Source organism: Aptenodytes patagonicus, chromosome 17 (genome assembly GCF_965638725.1).
Source record: "Aptenodytes patagonicus chromosome 17, bAptPat1.pri.cur, whole genome shotgun sequence".
Lineage (NCBI taxonomy): Eukaryota > Metazoa > Chordata > Aves > Sphenisciformes > Spheniscidae > Aptenodytes > Aptenodytes patagonicus.
Window position 1 is genome coordinate 6449779 of NC_134965.1, and position 20247 is coordinate 6470025.

Sequence of the window (20247 nt, forward strand, 5' to 3'; positions counted from 1 at the left end):
AATTATCTGTATGTTGTCGTCTCGTTAACTTACGGAGCCGGCTCCGTCCCCTCCCCTGCCGTCGCCCCCTCCACACTACTGTACATCCTTCGACGGGTGTAATAAAACAGGTCGTGCGGACCTGCAGCTGGAGTGAGACGATGTAAATCCTGCGTGAGAAAACAGGGGTCACATCAGGGCTCAGAATCCCCGCGGGGACCCAGGCATAGTCCTGGAAGCCCCTGGCAGGGCAGGGAAACCCAAAGGGCCGAGGCTGAACCCCTCAGCTCCCCCCCAAGATGAAGCGGCCCCAGCCCGGGCGGCTGCCCGCCCGGTGGGATGCGCATTGAGGCAGGGATAAAGGCAGGCGCAGGCTGGCAATGGGAGAAAGGCTGGGTTTGGGGGGTGTTGGGGGTTTGATGTTGTGCCCATCATCTCCTGCAAGGGGCAGGGAGACGATGAGCACAGCAAGCCCATGCCACACTCCCGCCCTCCCCGGATCACAGCCCTCTGCCCGTCCCCAGGTCCCAGATGCAGGGAAGGAGATGACTGGGCGTGGGGACATTTGTGACCCGGCTCCGCACATGCAGGTCTGTGTTTGTGACCGTACATGCGTGCGGTGCCATGTCACAAACACCCAGGGCTGGATAAATACCCCAACGCAACCGCCCCCTGCTCAGTGGCGCGTTTGCCACGGACGCTGGAGGATCAGGACGGTCTTCGACCGCACCGACATCCCCACGCCCAGCCACCTCCTTCGCTGCAGCCACTTGCGGTGATGGAGCTGAGGTCGCGGCGCCGAAAGGTGCCGCAGTCCCCCCCTGCCCAGTGTCCCGCAGCTCTGCAGGACGAGCAGGCAGGACCCTCCTCTGCGCCTCCCCCGCGCAAAAGGAAGCGTCAGGTCCCCAAGGAGGAAGGTGAGTGCAGAGCAGCCCCCCAGGCACCTGCTAGAGGGGATCTTGGCCGATGCCTGGCTGTGCAAGCAGAGGCCTCTGTACCATGTGAAGGTGCTCCGACCTCTCCCCCATCCCACTCCCAGCATTACCCCCACCGGCACACCCGCACGGTGCTGGGGGTGACAGTGCCATTGTTCCCCAGCAGTGTGTGGGCTGTGCCGGCGGACAGACTGCGACCCCGAGGTCGTTGGGCAGCTCTGCCATCACCGTGGACTCTGCGTCCATGAGAACTGCCTGGTGAGTCCACGGGGCTTGACACCCCACAGTCCCCAGCACCCCCCGGTCCCCAGACCCACACCGCCAGCAGCCCCTGGCACGCACCCCCTTTTCCCCTCTTGCAGTACCACGCCAGCGGCCTGAGCCAGAGAGGGGCCGATGAAGAGGGCTTCTACGGCTTCCTCTTCCCCGACATCCGGCAGGAGCTGAAGCGGGTGGCACAGAAGGTGAGGTCAGGGCACACGTGTCCCCACCGTGGTCCCCATGCCGCATGTACGGTGCTGCACAGGCCAGCAACCCCCCAGGGATGCTCTGGCAGCCGGCTGCAAGCAACCCACCCAGATCCTCCTTCATCCAAAAAGGCCCATTTCTGTGGAAATGGGGGATTTGGGAGGGCGGGTGGCTTGATCGGTGGCCCCGTGTCACCGGCCAGGCGGCCCACCGAAACGTGGCGGGGCTGTGCTGGCTGAGGGCAAAGAGGGTTCCCCGGGGACCTGCAGCGCTGACACTGTCTACCTCCGTGCCATCCCCAGAGGTGCTGCATCTGCCGCCTGCGGGGCGCCTCGGTCACCTGCCGGGGCCGGCGCTGTCCCCGAATCTTCCACTTCCCCTGCGGCAGCGAGCGGGGATGCGTCTCCCAGTTCTTTGGGGAGTTCAAGTGAGTGTAACCGCCCTGCGGGGCCATGCCGGTGCCGGGGGGTGGAGGAGCGCTGGGACCAAGCTGTCACCTCCGTCTTGCAGGTCCTTCTGCTGGAAGCACCGACCGGTGCAGCGCGTGCGGGCAGTGCAGCAGGACCAGACCCTATGCCTTATCTGCCAGGAGGCGGTGGCGGGGCGGCCCTGCTATGACACCCTGGTCTGTCCCGCCTGCACCAGCGCCTGGTTCCACCGCCGCTGCATCCAGGTAGGTGGCATCGTCCCTGGCCCCTGACGTGATCAGCCCTGTCGTCACCCCATCACCCACCCCCGGGGGGGCGAACGGGACGCCCCTGCCACTGATGCTGACGCCACCTCTGCCCCAGGGCCAGGCGCTGCGCTCTGCCCTGCACCACTTCCGCTGCCCGCTCTGCCAGGACGTGGCCACCTTCCAGGAGGAGATGTTTCGCCTGGGCATCAAAATCCCTGACAGGTCAGTACCCTCCCCCCTGCCTCCCTCCACCTCCGCGATACTCTGGCCGATCACCTCCTGCCTCCCTGGGTGCTGGCGGGGTGTCCCCCACGGCCCCGGGGCTAAGCGCTCCCCTGCTCTCGCAGGGATGCTGCCTGGGAGGAGGACGGGGCCTTCGCAGACCATTACCAGCGGCACAGCTCCTGCGACGCCAGCCAGTGCCTGTGCCCAGTGGGACGGCAGCAGGCGGAGGTGAATGGGTGAGTGCTGGTGGGCCCTGTCCCCGCAGCCCCAGCAAGGAGGCAATGCCTTCGTCTCCTCCTTTGGGCAGGGATGGAGGTTCCCTGGGTGCCGAGCCGGGCATGGCGCAGGGTGCGCGCCGGCAGCTCAGCCCTGGCTGCCAGGGGGTGGAGGTGGGCTCAGCACAGTGCCGGGGCTGGCACCCCACAGCTCGGGGGCCTTTGGTGGCAGTGGGTCCCGTTGCTCCCCCAGGCCCTGGAGACTCCTGCTGTGCAGCTCCTGTGGCTCCCGCGGGACACACCAGCTCTGCTCTGCCGTGGGAGAAGATGCCGACTCCTGGGAGTGCGGAGACTGCAGCGACACGGGCACCGGTGAGGGGTGCAGCCGGGGGGACAGGGTCCCCAGGGCCACGAGGCCACCACAGCCATCTGGGACCTGGGGAGAGGCGCAGGGCTGTGGTCCGGGCAGGGAGGGACTGTGGCATCGGCTTGTTGTGCTCATCATCTGCCTGTCCCTTGCAGTGCCCGCCGTTGCAGCCGGCCCAGACTCCAGCCCCGCCGGTGCAGGGACCCTCGCACAGCACCCCGGCTCCTGGCACTTCGGCTGAGGAGGAAGAGGCCAGGATCCTCGCAGGACACCCTGTCCCAGAAACCTGCAGATCCTCACTAATAAAAGTTGGATCTTCACACGTGCGTTTGCTGATGTGCCCGAGCACTGCAGGGCAAGAGCCTCCACGGTGGCACCGACCCTCCTCTTGGCACCGTGGTACCGCCCTCGGGTTATTACCCATTATTGCTTTCTCATGTAGGCAGCGATGAAGTTGCAATAACAAGTCCAAGGGCAATCAAGAGAGACTTCAGGGCCTTGGGACGACTGGTTAAGGGATCAGGAGCACAAGTAGCGTTCTCCTCTATCCCTCCAGTTCCAGGGAATGATGAGGGAAGAAACAGGAAGAACCTGCAGATCAATAACTGGCTCCGAGACTGGAGTCACCTGCAAAATTTTGGGGTTTTTGATCATGGGTCGGTCTACACGACATCAGGCCGTGACAATGGTGATGAAAGGGTCGAGTGTTTATGGGTAAGAGTCCAGGGAAAGGCCAACAAGGCACATATCACGGTGGGAGCCATGGTTATAGACCAGCCGGGATGAAGAGACAGATGAACTATTCCATAAGCATCTGGGAGAAGTCTCACGATCGCTAGCCCTTGTTCTCGTGGGGGACTTCAACTCACCAGATGTCTGCTGGAAATGCAAAACAGCGGAGAGGAAACACTCTAGGTGGTTCCTGGAGTGTGTGGAAGGTAACTTCCTGACACAGCTGGTGAGCCAGCCAACTAGGGAAGGGAAGGCTCCTGAGGTTGGCCTTCTGGCGTCCTGGACCTGATGTTTGCGAACAGAGAAGGACTTGTGGGTGATGTGATGGTTGGAGGCCGTCTTGGGCACAGCGATCACGAAATGATAGAGTTTTTGACTCTCGGAGAAGTAAGGAGAGGGGTCAGCAGAACTGCCACCTTGGGCTTGCGGAGGGCAGACTTTGGCCCGTTTAGGAGACGGGTTGACAGGGCAAAGGAGTCCAGGAAGGCTGGACATTCTTCAAGAAGGAAACCTTAAAGGCGCAGGAGCAGGCCGTCCCCATGTGCCAAAAGACGAGCTGGCGGCGGCGAAGAAGACCGGCCTGCCCCTTGCCGTGCCCCCGTTCCAGCAGCCCAGACTCCAGACCCCCGGCCAGAGGGGATTTTGGCCGGTGCCTGGCTGTGCAAGCAGAGGCCCCCACGCCGTGGGAAGGTGCTCTGGCCTCTCCCCCAGCCCACTCCCAGGGTTACCCCCACTGGCACCCCGGCACCGTGCCAGGGGTGACAGTGCCGCTGTCCCCCGGCAGTGTGCGGCCTGTGCCGGCGGACAGACTGTGACCACGAGGTCATTGGGCAGCTCTGCTGTCACCGTGGACTCTGCGTCCATGAGAACTGCCTGGTGAGTCCACGGGGCTTGACACCCCACAGTCCCCAGCACCCCCCGGTCCCCAGACCCACACCGCCAGCAGCCCCTGGCACGCACCCCCTTTTCCCCTCTTGCAGTACCACGCCAGCGGGCTGAGCCAGAGAGGGGCCGATGAAGAGGGCTTCTACGGCTTCCTCTTCCCCGACATCCGGCAGCAGCTGAAGCGGGTGCCACAGAAGGTGAGGCCGGGGGACACGTGTCCCCACCGTGGTCTCCTTGCCCGTGTCCGACACTGCACAGGCCAGCAACCCCCCAGGGATGCTCTGGCAGCCGGCTGCAAGCAACCCACCCAGATCCTCCTTCATCCAAAAAGGCCCATTTCTGTGGAAATGGGGGATTTGGGAGGGCAGGTGGCTTGATCGGTGGCCCCGTGTCACCGGCCAGGCGGCCCACCGAAACGTGGCGGGGCTGTGCTGGCTGAGGGCAAAGAGGGTTCCCCAGGGACCTGCAGCGCTGACACTGTCCACCTCCGTGCCATCCCCAGAGGTGCTGCATCTGCCGCCTGCGGGGCGCCTCAGTCACCTGCCGGGGCCGGCGCTGTCCCCGAATCTTCCACTTCCCCTGCGGCAGGGAGCAGGGCTGCGTCTCCCAGTTCTTCGGGGAGTTCAAGTGAGCGTAACCGCCCTGCGGGGCCATGCCGGTGCCGGGGTGGAGGAGCGCTGGGGCTGAACTGTCACCTCCGTCTCGCAGGTCCTTCTGCTGGAAGCACCAGACAGTGCAGTGTGTGCGTGCAGTGCAGCAGGACCAGACCCTATGCCTCATCTGCCAGGAGGCGGTGGCGGGGTGGCCCTGCTACGGCACCTAGGTCTATGCCGAATACCTCCTACCTCCCTGGGTACCAGCAGGGTGTCCCCCACGCCCCTGGGGCTGAGTGCTCCCCTGCTCCCGCAGGGATGCTGCCTGGGAGGAGGACGGGGCCTTCGCAGACCATTACCAGCGGCACAGCTCCTGCGACGCCAGCCAGTGCCTGTGCCCAGCGGGACGGCAGCAGGCGGAGGTGAATGGGTGAGTGCTGGTGGGCCCTGTCCCCGCAGCCCCAGCAAGGAGGCAATGCCTTCGTCTCCTCCTTTGGGCAGGGATGGAGGTTCCCTGGGTGCCGAGCCGGGCATGGCGCAGGGTGCGCGCCGGCAGCTCAGCCCTGGCTGCCAGGGGGTGGAGGTGGGCTCAGCACAGTGCCGGGGCTGCCACCCCACAGCTCGGGGGCCTGGCACCTGCCGGTGCCAGGGTGGAGGAGCGCTGGGGCTGAACTGTCACCTCCATCTCGCAGGTCCTTCTGCTGGAACCACCAACCAGTGCAGCGCATGCGGGCAGTGCAGCAGGACCGGACCCTATGCCTCATCTGCCAGGACGCGGTGGCAGGGCGGCCCTGCTATGACACCCTGGTCTGTCCCGCCTGCACCAGCGCCTGGTTCCACCGCCGCTGCATCCAGGTAGGTGGCATCATCCCTGGCCCCTGACGTGATCAGCCCTGTCGTCACCCCATCACCCACCCCCGGGGGGGCGAACGGGACGCCCCTGCCACTGATGCTGACGCCACCTCTGCCCCAGGGCCAGGCGCTGCGCTCTGCCCTGCACCACTTCCGCTGCCCGCTCTGCCAGGACGTGGCCACCTTCCAGGAGGAGATGTTTCGCCTGGGCATCAAAATCCCTGACAGGTCAGTACCCTCCCCCCTGCCTCCCTCCACCTCCGCGATACTCTGGCCGATCACCTCCTGCCTCCCTGGGTGCTGGCGGGGTGTCCCCCACGGCCCCGGGGCTAAGTGCTCCCCTGCTCCCGCAGGGATGCTGCCTGGGAGGAGGACGGGGCCTTCGCGGACCATTACCAGCGGCACAGCTCCTGCGACGCCAGCCAGTGCCTGTGCCCAGCGGGACGGCAGCAGGCGGAGGTGAATGGGTGAGTGCTGGTGGGCCCTGTCCCCGCAGCCCCAGCAAGGAGGCAATGCCTTCGTCTCCTCCTTTGGGCAGGGATGGAGGTTCCCTGGGTGCCGAGCCGGGCATGGCGCAGGGTGCGCGCCGGCAGCTCAGCCCTGGCTGCCAGGGGGTGGAGGTGGGCTCAGCACAGTGCCGAGGCTGGCACCCCACAGCTCGGGGGCCTTTGGTGGCAGTGGGTCCCGTTGCTCCCTCAGGCCCTGGAGACTCCTGCTGTGCAGCTCCTGTGGCTCCCGCGGGACACACCAGCTCTGCTCTGCCATGGGAGAAGATGCCGACTCCTGGGAGTGCAGAGACTGCAGCGACACAGGCACCGGTGAGGGGTGCAGCCGGGGGGACAGGGTCCCCAGGGCCACGAGGCCACCACAGCCATCTGGGACCTGGGGAGAGGCGCAGGGCTGTGGTCCGGGCAGGGAGGGACTGTGGCATCGGCTTGTTGTGCTCATCATCTGCCTGTCCCTTGCAGTGCCCCCTGTTGCAGCGGCCCAGACTCCAGACCCCCGGCCAGAGGGGACTTTGGCCGGTGCCTGGCTGTGCAGGCAGAGGCCCCCACGCTGTGGGAAGGTGCTCTGGCCTCTCCCCTAGCCCACTCCCAGGGTTACCCCCACTGGCACCCCGGCACGGTGCTGGCGGTGACAGTGCTGCTGTCCCCCGGGGACACTTGGGGCACACGTGTCCCCACCGTGGTCCCCATGCCCGTGTCCGACACTGCACAGCCCAGCAACCCCCCAGGGATGCTCTGGCAGCCGGCTGCAAGCAACCCACCCAGATCCTCCTTCATCCAAAAAGGCCCATTTCTGTGGAAATGGGGGATTTGGGAGGGCAGGTGGCTTCATCAGTGGCCCCATGTCACCAGCCAGGTGGCCCACCGAAACGTGGCGGGGCTGTGCTGGCTGAGGGCAAAGAGGGTTCCCCGGGGACCTGCAGCGCTGACACTGTCCACCTCCGTGCCATCCCCAGAGGTGCTGCATCTGCCGCCTGCGGGGCGCCTCGGTCACCTGCCGGGGCCGGCACTGTCCCCGAATCTTCCACTTCCCCTGCGGCAGGGAGCAGGGCTGCGTCTCCCAGTTCTTCAGGGAGTTCAAGTGAGTGTAACCGCCCTGCGGGGCCGTGCCGGTGCCAGGGTGGATTAGCGCTGGGGCTGAACTGTCACCTCCGTCTCGCAGGTCCTTCTGCTGGAAGCACCGACCGGTGCAGCGCGTGCGGGCAGTGCAGCAGGACCGGACCCTATGCCTTATCTGCCAGGAGGCGGTGGCGGGGCGGCCCTGCTATGACACCCTGGTCTGTCCCGCCTGCACCAGCGCCTGGTTCCACCGCCGCTGCATCCAGGTAGGTGGCATCATCCCTGGCCCCTGACGTGATCAGCCCTGTCGTCACCCCATCACCCACCCCCGGGGGGGCGAACGGGACGCCCCTGCCACTGATGCTGACGCCACCTCTGCCCCAGGGCCAGGCGCTGCGCTCTGCCCTGCACCACTTCCGCTGCCCGCTCTGCCAGGACGTGGCCACCTTCCAGGAGGAGATGTTTCGCCTGGGCATCAAAATCCCTGACAGGTCAGTACCCTCCCCCCTGCCTCCCTCCACCTCCGCGATACTCTGGCCGATCACCTCCTGCCTCCCTGGGTGCTGGCGGGGTGTCCCCCACGGCCCCGGGGCTAAGCGCTCCCCTGCTCCCGCAGGGATGCTGCCTGGGAGGAGGACGGGGCCTTCGCGGACCATTACCAGCGGCACAGCTCCTGCGACGCCAGCCAGTGCCTGTGCCCAGTGGGACGGCAGCAGGCGGAGGTGAATGGGTGAGTGCTGGTGGGCCCTGTCCCCGCAGCCCCAGCAAGGAGGCGATGCCTTCGTCTCTTCCTTTGGGCAGGGATGGAGGTTCCCTGGGTGCCGAGCCGGGCATGGCGCAGGGTGCGCGCCGGCAGCTCAGCCCTGGCTGCCAGGGGGTGGAGGTGGGCTCAGCACAGTGCCGGGGCTGCCACCCCACAGCTCGGGGGCCTGGCACCTGCCGGTGCCAGGGTGGAGGAGCGCTGGGGCTGAACTGTCACCTCCATCTCGCAGGTCCTTCTGCTGGAACCACCAACCAGTGCAGCGCATGCGGGCAGTGCAGCAGGACCAGACCCTATGCCTCATCTACCAGGACGCGGTGGCAGGGCGGCCCTGCTATGACACCCTGGTCTGTCCCGCCTGCACCAGCGCCTGGTTCCACCGCCGCTGCATCCAGGTAGGTGGCATCATCCCTGGCCCCTGACGTGATCAGCCCTGTCGTCACCCCATCACCCACCCCCGGGGGGGCGAACGGGACGCCCCTGCCACTGATGCTGACGCCACCTCTGCCCCAGGGCCAGGCGCTGCGCTCTGCCCTGCACCACTTCCGCTGCCCGCTCTGCCAGGACATGGCCACCTTCCAGGAGGAGATGTTTCGCCTGGGCATCAAAATCCCTGACAGGTCAGTACCCTCCCCCCTGCCTCCCTCCACCTCCACGATACTCTGGCCGATCACCTCCTGCCTCCCTGGGTGCTGGCGGGGTGTCCCCCACGGCCCCGGGGCTAAGCGCTCCCCTGCTCCCGCAGGGATGCTGCCTGGGAGGAGGACGGGGCCTTCGCGGACCATTACCAGCGGCACAGCTCCTGCGACGCCAGCCAGTGCCTGTGCCCAGCGGGACGGCAGCAGGCGGAGGTGAATGGGTGAGTGCTGGTGGGCCCTGTCCCCGCAGCCCCAGCAAGGAGGCAATGCCTTCGTCTCCTCCTTTGGGCAGGGATGGAGGTTCCCTGGGTGCCGAGCCGGGCATGGCGCAGGGTGCGCGCCGGCAGCTCAGCCCTGGCTGCCAGGGGGTGGAGGTGGGCTCAGCACAGTGCCGAGGCTGGCACCCCACAGCTCGGGGGCCTTTGGTGGCAGTGGGTCCCGTTGCTCCCTCAGGCCCTGGAGACTCCTGCTGTGCAGCTCCTGTGGCTCCCGCGGGACACACCAGCTCTGCTCTGCCGTGGGAGAAGATGCCGACTCCTGGGAGTGCAGAGACTGCAGCGACACAGGCACCGGTGAGGGGTGCAGCCGGGGGGACAGGGTCCCCAGGGCCACGAGGCCACCACAGCCATCTGGGACCTGGGGAGAGGCGCAGGGCTGTGGTCCGGGCAGGGAGGGACTGTGGCATCGGCTTGTTGTGCTCATCATCTGCCTGTCCCTTGCAGTGCCCCCTGTTGCAGCGGCCCAGACTCCAGACCCCCGGCCAGAGGGGACTTTGGCCGGTGCCTGGCTGTGCAGGCAGAGGCCCCCACGCTGTGGGAAGGTGCTCTGGCCTCTCCCCTAGCCCACTCCCAGGGTTACCCCCACTGGCACCCCGGCACGGTGCTGGCGGTGACAGTGCTGCTGTCCCCCGGGGACACTTGGGGCACACGTGTCCCCACCGTGGTCCCCATGCCCGTGTCCGACACTGCACAGCCCAGCAACCCCCCAGGGATGCTCTGGCAGCCGGCTGCAAGCAACCCACCCAGATCCTCCTTCATCCAAAAAGGCCCATTTCTGTGGAAATGGGGGATTTGGGAGGGCAGGTGGCTTCATCAGTGGCCCCATGTCACCAGCCAGGTGGCCCACCGAAACGTGGCGGGGCTGTGCTGGCTGAGGGCAAAGAGGGTTCCCCGGGGACCTGCAGCGCTGACACTGTCCACCTCCGTGCCATCCCCAGAGGTGCTGCATCTGCCGCCTGCGGGGCGCCTCGGTCACCTGCCGGGGCCGGCACTGTCCCCGAATCTTCCACTTCCCCTGCGGCAGGGAGCAGGGCTGCGTCTCCCAGTTCTTCGGGGAGTTCAAGTGAGTGTAACCGCCCTGCGGGGCCGTGCCGGTGCCAGGGTGGATTAGCGCTGGGGCTGAACTGTCACCTCCGTCTCGCAGGTCCTTCTGCTGGAAGCACCGACCGGTGCAGCGCGTGCGGGCAGTGCAGCAGGACCGGACCCTATGCCTTATCTGCCAGGAGGCGGTGGCGGGGCGGCCCTGCTATGACACCCTGGTCTGTCCCGCCTGCACCAGCGCCTGGTTCCACCGCCGCTGCATCCAGGTAGGTGGCATCATCCCTGGCCCCTGACGTGATCAGCCCTGTCGTCACCCCATCACCCACCCCCGGGGGGGCGAACGGGACGCCCCTGCCACTGATGCTGACGCCACCTCTGCCCCAGGGCCAGGCGCTGCGCTCTGCCCTGCACCACTTCCGCTGCCCGCTCTGCCAGGACGTGGCCACCTTCCAGGAGGAGATGTTTCGCCTGGGCATCAAAATCCCTGACAGGTCAGTACCCTCCCCCCTGCCTCCCTCCACCTCCGCGATACTCTGGCCGATCACCTCCTGCCTCCCTGGGTGCTGGCGGGGTGTCCCCCACGGCCCCGGGGCTAAGCGCTCCCCTGCTCCCGCAGGGATGCTGCCTGGGAGGAGGACGGGGCCTTCGCGGACCATTACCAGCGGCACAGCTCCTGCGACGCCAGCCAGTGCCTGTGCCCAGTGGGACGGCAGCAGGCGGAGGTGAATGGGTGAGTGCTGGTGGGCCCTGTCCCCGCAGCCCCAGCAAGGAGGCGATGCCTTCGTCTCTTCCTTTGGGCAGGGATGGAGGTTCCCTGGGTGCCGAGCCGGGCATGGCGCAGGGTGCGCGCCGGCAGCTCAGCCCTGGCTGCCAGGGGGTGGAGGTGGGCTCAGCACAGTGCCGGGGCTGCCACCCCACAGCTCGGGGGCCTGGCACCTGCCGGTGCCAGGGTGGAGGAGCGCTGGGGCTGAACTGTCACCTCCATCTCGCAGGTCCTTCTGCTGGAACCACCAACCAGTGCAGCGCATGCGGGCAGTGCAGCAGGACCAGACCCTATGCCTCATCTACCAGGACGCGGTGGCAGGGCGGCCCTGCTATGACACCCTGGTCTGTCCCGCCTGCACCAGCGCCTGGTTCCACCGCCGCTGCATCCAGGTAGGTGGCATCATCCCTGGCCCCTGACGTGATCAGCCCTGTCGTCACCCCATCACCCACCCCCGGGGGGGCGAACGGGACGCCCCTGCCACTGATGCTGACGCCACCTCTGCCCCAGGGCCAGGCGCTGCGCTCTGCCCTGCACCACTTCCGCTGCCCGCTCTGCCAGGACGTGGCCACCTTCCAGGAGGAGATGTTTCGCCTGGGCATCAAAATCCCTGACAGGTCAGTACCCTCCCCCCTGCCTCCCTCCACCTCCACGATACTCTGGCCGATCACCTCCTGCCTCCCTGGGTGCTGGCGGGGTGTCCCCCACGGCCCCGGGGCTAAGCGCTCCCCTGCTCCCGCAGGGATGCTGCCTGGGAGGAGGACGGGGCCTTCGCGGACCATTACCAGCGGCACAGCTCCTGCGACGCCAGCCAGTGCCTGTGCCCAGCGGGACGGCAGCAGGCGGAGGTGAATGGGTGAGTGCTGGTGGGCCCTGTCCCCGCAGCCCCAGCAAGGAGGCAATGCCTTCGTCTCCTCCTTTGGGCAGGGATGGAGGTTCCCTGGGTGCCGAGCCGGGCATGGCGCAGGGTGCGCGCCGGCAGCTCAGCCCTGGCTGCCAGGGGGTGGAGGTGGGCTCAGCACAGTGCCGAGGTTGGCACCCCACAGCTCGGGGGCCTTTGGTGGCAGTGGGTCCCGTTGCTCCCCCAGGCCCTGGAGACTCCTGCTGTGCAGCTCCTGTGGCTCCCGCGGGACACACCAGCTCTGCTCTGCCGTGGGAGAAGATGCCGACTCCTGGGAGTGCAGAGACTGCAGCGACACAGGCACCGGTGAGGGGTGCAGCCGGGGGGACAGGGTCCCCAGGGCCACGAGGCCACCACAGCCATCTGGGACCTGGGGAGAGGCGCAGGGCTGTGGTCCGGGCAGGGAGGGACTGTGGCATCGGCTTGTTGTGCTCATCATCTGCCTGTCCCTTGCAGTGCCCCCTGTTGCAGCGGCCCAGACTCCAGACCCCCGGCCAGAGGGGATTTTGGCCGGTGCCTGGCTGTGCAGGCAGAGGCCCCCACGCTGTGGGAAGGTGCTCTGGCCTCTCCCCTAGCCCACTCCCAGGGTTACCCCCACTGGCACCCCGGCACGGTGCTGGCAGTGACAGTGCTGCTGTCCCCCGGGGACACTTGGGGCACACGTGTCCCCACCGTGGTCCCCATGCCCGTGTCCGACACTGCACAGCCCAGCAACCCCCCAGGGATGCTCTGGCAGCCGGCTGCAAGCAACCCACCCAGATCCTCCTTCATCCAAAAAGGCCCATTTCTGTGGAAATGGGGGATTTGGGAGGGCAGGTGGCTTCATCAGTGGCCCCATGTCACCAGCCAGGTGGCCCACCGAAACGTGGCGGGGCTGTGCTGGCTGAGGGCAAAGAGGGTTCCCCGGGGACCTGCAGCGCTGACACTGTCCACCTCCGTGCCATCCCCAGAGGTGCTGCATCTGCCGCCTGCGGGGCGCCTCGGTCACCTGCCGGGGCCGGCACTGTCCCCGAATCTTCCACTTCCCCTGCAGCAGGGAGCAGGGCTGCGTCTCCCAGTTCTTCGGGGAGTTCAAGTGAGTGTAACCGCCCTGCGGGGCCGTGCCGGTGCCAGGGTGGATTAGCGCTGGGGCTGAACTGTCACCTCCGTCTCGCAGGTCCTTCTGCTGGAAGCACCGACCGGTGCAGCGCGTGCGGGCAGTGCAGCAGGACCGGACCCTATGCCTTATCTGCCAGGAGGCGGTGGCGGGGTGGCCCTGCTATGACACCCTGGTCTGTCCCGCCTGCACCAGCGCCTGGTTCCACCGCCGCTGCATCCAGGTAGGTGGCATCATCCCTGGCCCCTGACGTGATCAGCCCTGTCGTCACCCCATCACCCACCCCCGGGGGGGCGAACGGGACGCCCCTGCCACTGATGCTGACGCCACCTCTGCCCCAGGGCCAGGCGCTGCGCTCTGCCCTGCACCACTTCCGCTGCCCGCTCTGCCAGGACGTGGCCACCTTCCAGGAGGAGATGTTTCGCCTGGGCATCAAAATCCCTGACAGGTCAGTACCCTCCCCCCTGCCTCCCTCCACCTCCGCGATACTCTGGCCGATCACCTCCTGCCTCCCTGGGTGCTGGCGGGGTGTCCCCCACGGCCCCGGGGCTAAGCGCTCCCCTGCTCCCGCAGGGATGCTGCCTGAGAGGAGGACGGGGCCTTCGCGGACCATTACCAGCGGCACAGCTCCTGCGACACCAGCCAGTGCCTGTGCCCAGCGGGACGGCAGCAGGCGGAGGTGAATGGGTGAGTGCTGGTGGGCCCTGTCCCCGCAGCCCCAGCAAGGAGGCAATGCCTTCGTCTCCTCCTTTGGGCAGGGATGGAGGTTCCCTGGGTGCCGAGCCGGGCATGGCGCAGGGTGCGCGCCGGCAGCTCAGCCCTGGCTGCCAGGGGGTGGAGGTGGGCTCAGCACAGTGCCGGGGCTGGCACCCCACAGCTCGGGGGCCTTTGGTGACAGTGGGTCCCGTTGCTCCCCCAGGCCCTGGAGACTCCTGCTGTGCAGCTCCTGTGGGACACACCAGCTCTGCTCTGCCGTGGGAGAAGGTGCCGACTCCTGGGAGTGCGGAGACTGCAGCGACACGGGCAACAGTGAGGGGTGCAGCTGGGGTGCAGAGTGTCCCCACGGCCACGAGGCCACCACAGCCATCTGGGACCTGGGGAGAGGCGCAGGGCTGTGGTCCGGGCAGGAAGGGACTGTGGCATCATCTTGTGGTGCTCATCATCTCCCTGCCTCTTGCTGTGCCACCGTTGCAGCCGGGCCAGGCTCCGGACCCCAGCCAGAGGGGTTTTTGGCCAGTGCCCGGCTGTGAAGGCAGAGGCCCCCTGCCGTGGGAAGGTGCTCTGGCCTCTCCCCCATCCCACTCCCAGCGTTAACCCCACTGGCTCCCTGGCGTGGTGCTTGGGGTTAACGGTGCCGCCGACCCCGGCAGTGTGCGGGCTGTGCCGGTGGGCAGACTGTGACCCCAAGGTCGTTAGGCAGCTCTGCCGTCACGATGGGCTCTGCATCCATGAGAACTGCCTGGTGAGTCCACGGGGCTCGACACCGCAAGGTCCCCAACACGCCCCGGTCTCCAGCCCCGCACCGCCAGCAGCCACTGGCTGGCGCCCACTTTTCCCCTCTTGCAGTACCATGCCAGCAGGCTGAGCCAGAGAGGGGCCGATGAAGAGGACCAGTGCTGCCCTCGAATCTTCCACTTCCCCTGCGGCAGCAAGCGGGGCTGCATCTCCCAGTTCTTCGGGGAGTTCAAGTGAGCATAGCCGCCCCACAGGGCTGAGGCCAGTGCCAGGGCAGAGGAGGGATGGGGCTCAACTGTCACCTCCGTCCCACAGGTCCTTCCACTGGAAGCACCGGCCAGTGCAGCACGTGCGGGCGGTGCAGCACGACCGGTCTGGTCCTGCCTTATCTGCCAGGAGGCGGTGGCGGGGTGGTCCTGCTACGACACCCTGGTGTGTCCCACCTGTGCCAGCACCTGGTTCCAGCGCTGCTGCATCCAGGTAGGCGGCATTGCCCCCAGCCCCTGACATGATGAGCCCTGTCGTCAACCCATCTCAGGGTCTCGGGTTGGGCTGGGGCGAGCCCGGCCACCACCGAGCCACTCACCCAGTGCAAAATTGCAAGAGAGGCATCGCAGCCGAGCTGACAACGGGTGGTTTTGGAAAAGAAACTTGCCCGGGGCTTTGGCAAGCGCAAGCCTCACGCTGCGTGGTTTGCCGGTGGCAACAACCAAACCCAAAACAGACTGACGGCCCTGGCGCATCACCAGTGGCGCAGAGCTCCCGGCTGCTCGCCACACTTTCCAGCAGCCCTCGGGTACCGCAGGGGCCAGAGGGGCCGGGAGAAGGATTTTCCATTCACCGGTTGCCCTTTATCAATATCTCTGGGCGGTTCTTTCCCCGGGGAGAGCCCACAGCTGTCATGGAAAGCCTGGCCGGGGAGTACACCACGCCGAGGTGCAGGCAGGAGAGGCAGGTCGCTCTCGGTGGCCCCGAGTCAGCAAGAGCTGCCGGCTGCTGGTGCTGACTGAGCCCCAGGTCGCACGTCTGGGGCTGCTCACCCTGCTGCTGGCAGCTCTCTGGACTGGAAGCCAGGGCGTCTCCTGTAAGTACCGACGTTGAGCCTTTCCCCACGCCTGCCCCAGCACCGTCCCCGCCTCCTCCACTGACGGGGTTTTGCGGGGTCGGGAAGGGGGACAAGAGCTTCAACTCCTGCTTCTGCCATGGGCTTGGGGGGCTAAGGGCATCGCCAGCTGCCCGAGCACGGGGCTGTCCTGGTCTTGTTCAACATGAGCAAAAATAGGCTTGGGGATGGCTTCAGCCCCGGCACCCTGGCTGGGGAGCTCAGTAATAACCCCCCGTGGGCAGGGAAACGGGGGGCTCCTACCCTGGGGCAAAGCAGCACCGCCGGGGATGCGAGAGGGGACCCCTCGTAGCGGGAGGGAGCAGGAGAGTCCCTGGGGGAGCACCCACACCCCTCAGGGTAGCACCCACACCCTTCATGCCAGGCGTGGGAGAGCACTAACCCCTCTCGCCTCCTCTCAGTCTGCAGCCCCTACGGCGCCTGCTGCTACAAGGAGATGTTCGTCCGGCAGAAAATCCCTGCCTTCCTCATCAGGAGCTACCAGAAGACGCCTTCCCACTGCTCCCGCAAGACTGCGTGGTGAGTATCCCCAGCCCCCACCAAGCCTTCCTCCCTGGCACCTCGCTTCTCACCCTCGCTCGCCCAGCTTCCCTACCAGTTGTTCTGCCTTCAGGGATCCCCCAAAACAAGCCACCCCCAAAGGGTGCCGTGGTTGGGGGTGCCCTGCCCTGGCTCTTCACATGCACCTCCCTCCTCACTGCTTTATCCCAAATAGCCCCCAAATCCCCCGTTTCAGCTGCCAGCCAGAAAAACAGGAAGGAAGACGAGGTTTCAGAGATTGCTAAAAGTCAGCACTTTGGGGGGATGCGGGGGGCAGGATGCTGCAGGCATCCCCAGGCTGGCAGGGGAACCCCAGGGCATGGCCGGAGCCTGCACCCACCCAGCTAACGCAGCCCCTCTCTCCCCACCAGCGTGGAGCTACTGAAGGGGAAGAAGTTCTGCGTGGACTGGGAGGAGGGCTGGTTCCAGCAGTACCGGCGGCAGAAGGAGTCGACCAGCACCTCCACGTGAAGCTGCCTTCCATATAAGCTCTATTTATTCGCATCCCGCAATTATCTGTATGTTGTCGTCTCGTTAACTTACGGAGCCGGCTCCGTCCCCTCCCCTGCCGTCGCCCCCTCCACACTACTGTACATCCTTCGACGGGTGTAATAAAACAGGTCGTGCGGACCTGCAGCTGGAGTGAGACGATGTAAATCCTGCGTGAGAAAACAGGGGTCACATCAGGGCTCAGAATCCCCGCGGGGACCCAGGCATAGTCCTGGAAGCCCCTGGCAGGGCAGGGAAACCCAAAGGGCCGAGGCTGAACCCCTCAGCTCCCCCCCAAGATGAAGCGGCCCCAGCCCGGGCGGCTGCCCGCCCGGTGGGATGCGCATTGAGGCAGGGATAAAGGCAGGCGCAGGCTGGCAATGGGAGAAAGGCTGGGTTTGGGGGGTGTTGGGGGTTTGATGTTGTGCCCATCATCTCCTGCAAGGGGCAGGGAGACGATGAGCACAGCAAGCCCATGCCACACTCCCTCCCTCCCCGGATCACAGCCCTCTGCCCGTCCCCAGGTCCCAGATGCAGGGAAGGAGATGACTGGGCGTGGGGACATTTGTGACCCGGCTCCGCACATGCAGGTCTGTGTTTGTGACCGTACATGCGTGCGGTGCCATGTCACAAACACCCAGGGCTGGATAAATACCCCAACGCAACCGCCCCCTGCTCAGTGGCGCGTTTGCCACGGACGCTGGAGGATCAGGACGGTCTTCGACCGCACCGACATCCCCACGCCCAGCCACCTCCTTCGCTGCAGCCACTTGCGGTGATGGAGCTGAGGTCGCGGCGCCGAAAGGTGCCGCAGTCCCCCCCTGCCCAGTGTCCCGCAGCTCTGCAGGACGAGCAGGCAGGACCCTCCTCTGCGCCTCCCCCGCGCAAAAGGAAGCGTCAGGTCCCCAAGGAGGAAGGTGAGTGCAGAGCAGCCCCCCAGGCACCTGCTAGAGGGGATCTTGGCCGATGCCTGGCTGTGCAAGCAGAGGCCTCTGTACCATGTGAAGGTGCTCCGACCTCTCCCCCATCCCACTCCCAGCATTACCCCCACCAGCACACCCGCACGGTGCTGGGGGTGACAGTGCCATTGTTCCCCAGCAGTGTGTGGGCTGTGCCGGCGGACAGACTGCAACCCCGAGGTCGTTGGGCAGCTCTGCCGTCACCGTGGACTCTGCGTCCATGAGAACTGCCTGGTGAGTCCACGGGGCTTGACACCCCACAGTCCCCAGCACCCCCCGGTCCCCAGACCCACACCGCCAGCAGCCCCTGGCACGCACCCCCTTTTCCCCTCTTGCAGTACCACGCCAGCGGGCTGAGCCAGAGAGGGGCCGATGAAGAGGGCTTCTACGGCTTCCTCTTCCCCGACATCCGGCAGGAGCTGAAGCGGGTGGCACAGAAGGTGAGGTCAGGGCACACGTGTCCCCACCGTGGTCCCCATGCCCGTGTCCGACACTGCACAGCCCAGCAACCCCCCAGGGATGCTCTGGCAGCCGGCTGCAAGCAACCCACCCAGATCCTCCTTCATCCAAAAAGGCCCATTTCTGTGGAAATGGGGGATTTGGGAGGGCAGGTGGCTTGATCGGTGGCCCCGTGTCACCGGCCAGGCGGCCCACCGAAACGTGGCGGGGCTGTGCTGGCTGAGGGCAAAGAGGGTTCCCCGGGGACCTGCAGCGCTGACACTGTTTACCTCCGTGCCATCCCCAGAGGTGCTGCATCTGCCGCCTGCGGGGCGCCTCGGTCACCTGCCGGGGCCGGCGCTGTCCCCGAATCTTCCACTTCCCCTGCGGCAGGGAGCGGGGCTGCGTCTCCCAGTTCTTCGGGGAGTTCAAGTGAGTGTAACCGCCCTGCGGGGCCGTGCCAGTGCCAGGGGGTGGAGGAGCGCTGGGACCAAGCTGTCACCTCCGTCTCGCAGGTCCTTCTGCTGGAAGCACCGACCGGTGCAGCGCGTGCGGGCAGTGCAGCAGGACCGGACCCTATGCCTTATCTGCCAGGAGGCGGTGGCGGGGCGGCCCTGCTATGACACCCTGGTCTGTCCCGCCTGCACCAGCGCCTGGTTCCACCGCCGCTGCATCCAGGTAGGTGGCATCGTCCCTGGCCCCTGACGTGATCAGCCCTGTCGTCACCCCATCACCCACCCCCGGGGGGGCGAACGGGACGCCCCTGCCACTAATGCTGACGCCACCTCTGCCCCAGGGCCAGGCGCTGCGATCTGCCCTGCACCACTTCCGCTGCCCGCTCTGCCAGGACGTGGCCACCTTCCAGGAGGAGATGTTTCGCCTGGGCATCAAAATCCCTGACAGGTCAGTACCCTCCCCCCTGCCTCCCTCCACCTCCGCGATACTCTGGCCGATCACCTCCTGCCTCCCTGGGTGCTGGCGGGGTGTCCCCCACGGCCCCGGGGCTAAGCGCTCCCCTGCTCCCGCAGGGATGCTGCCTGGGAGGAGGACGGGGCCTTCGCAGACCATTACCAGCGGCACAGCTCCTGCGACGCCAGCCAGTGCCTGTGCCCAGCGGGACGGCAGCAGGCGGAGGTGAATGGGTGAGTGCTGGTGGGCCCTGTCCCCGCAGCCCCAGCAAGGAGGCGATGCCTTCGTCTCCTCCTTTGGGCAGGGATGGAGGTTCCCTGGGTGCCGAGCCGGGCATGGCGCAGGGTGCGCGCCGGCAGCTCAGCCCTGGCTGCCAGGGGGTGGAGGTGGGCTCAGCACAGTGCCGAGGCTGGCACCCCACAGCTCGGGGGCCTTTGGTGGCAGTGGGTCCCGTTGCTCCCCCAGGCCCTGGAGACTCCTGCTGTGCAGCTCCTGTGGCTCCTGCGGGACACACCAGCTCTGCTCTGCCGTGGGAGAAGGTGCCGACTCCTGGGAGTGCGGAGACTGCAGCAACACGGGCACCGGTGAGGGGTGCAGCCGGGGGGACAGGGTCCCCAGGGCCACGAGGCCACCACAGCCATCTGGGACCTGGGGAGAGGCGCAGGGCTGTGGTCCGGGCAGGGAGGGACTGTGGCATCGGCTTGTTGTGCTCATCATCTGCCTGTCCCTTGCAGTGCCCGCCGTTGCAGCCGGCCCAGACTCCAGCCCCGCCGGTGCAGGGACCCTCGCACAGCACCCCGGCTCCTGGCACTTCGGCTGAGGAGGAAGAGGCCAGGATCCTCGCAGGACACCCTGTCCCAGAAACCTGCAGATCCTCACTAATAAAAGTTGGATCTTCACACATGCGTTTGCTGATGTGCCCGAGCACTGCAGGGCAAGAGCCTCCACGGTGGCACCGACCCTCCTCTTGGCACCGTGGTACCGCCCTCGGGTTATTACCCATTATTGCTTTCTCATGTAGGCAGCGATGAAGTTGCAATAACTAGTCCAAGGGCAATCAAGAGAGACTTCAGGGCCTTGGGACGACTGGTTAAGGGATCAGGAGCACAAGTAGCGTTCTCCTCTATCCCTCCAGTTCCAGGGAATGATGAGGGAAGAAACAGGAAGAACCTGCAGATCAATAACTGGCTCCGAGACTGGAGTCACCTGCAAAATTTTGGGGTTTTTGATCATGGGTCGGTCTACACGACATCAGGCCGTGACAATGGTGATGAAAGGGTCGAGTGTTTATGGGTAAGAGTCCGGGGAAAGGCCAACAAAGCACATATCACGGTGGGAGCCATGGTTATAGACCAGCCGGGATGA

General features: G+C 66.3%; 1 protein-coding gene and 1 pseudogene across 1 annotated transcript; both read left to right on the forward strand.

Moving 5' to 3' along the window:
- Positions 1–589: 589 nt before the first annotated feature.
- On the forward strand, positions 590–14219 carry LOC143168469 (uncharacterized). The gene is given in 19 exon segments (XM_076354910.1): positions 590–896; positions 1081–1172; positions 1277–1378; positions 1685–1809; positions 1893–2055; positions 2174–2280; positions 2406–2519; positions 2752–2870; positions 3021–3052; positions 3054–3264; positions 3422–3553; positions 4382–4473; positions 4578–4679; positions 4985–5109; positions 7596–7758; positions 8766–8872; positions 10826–10939; positions 12061–12179; positions 14164–14219. Coding segments are annotated over 19 exon segments (2382 nt in total).
- A 2967-nt stretch (positions 14220–17186) lies between these two features.
- LOC143168470 (E3 ubiquitin-protein ligase PHF7-like) lies at positions 17187–20247 on the forward strand (annotated as a pseudogene).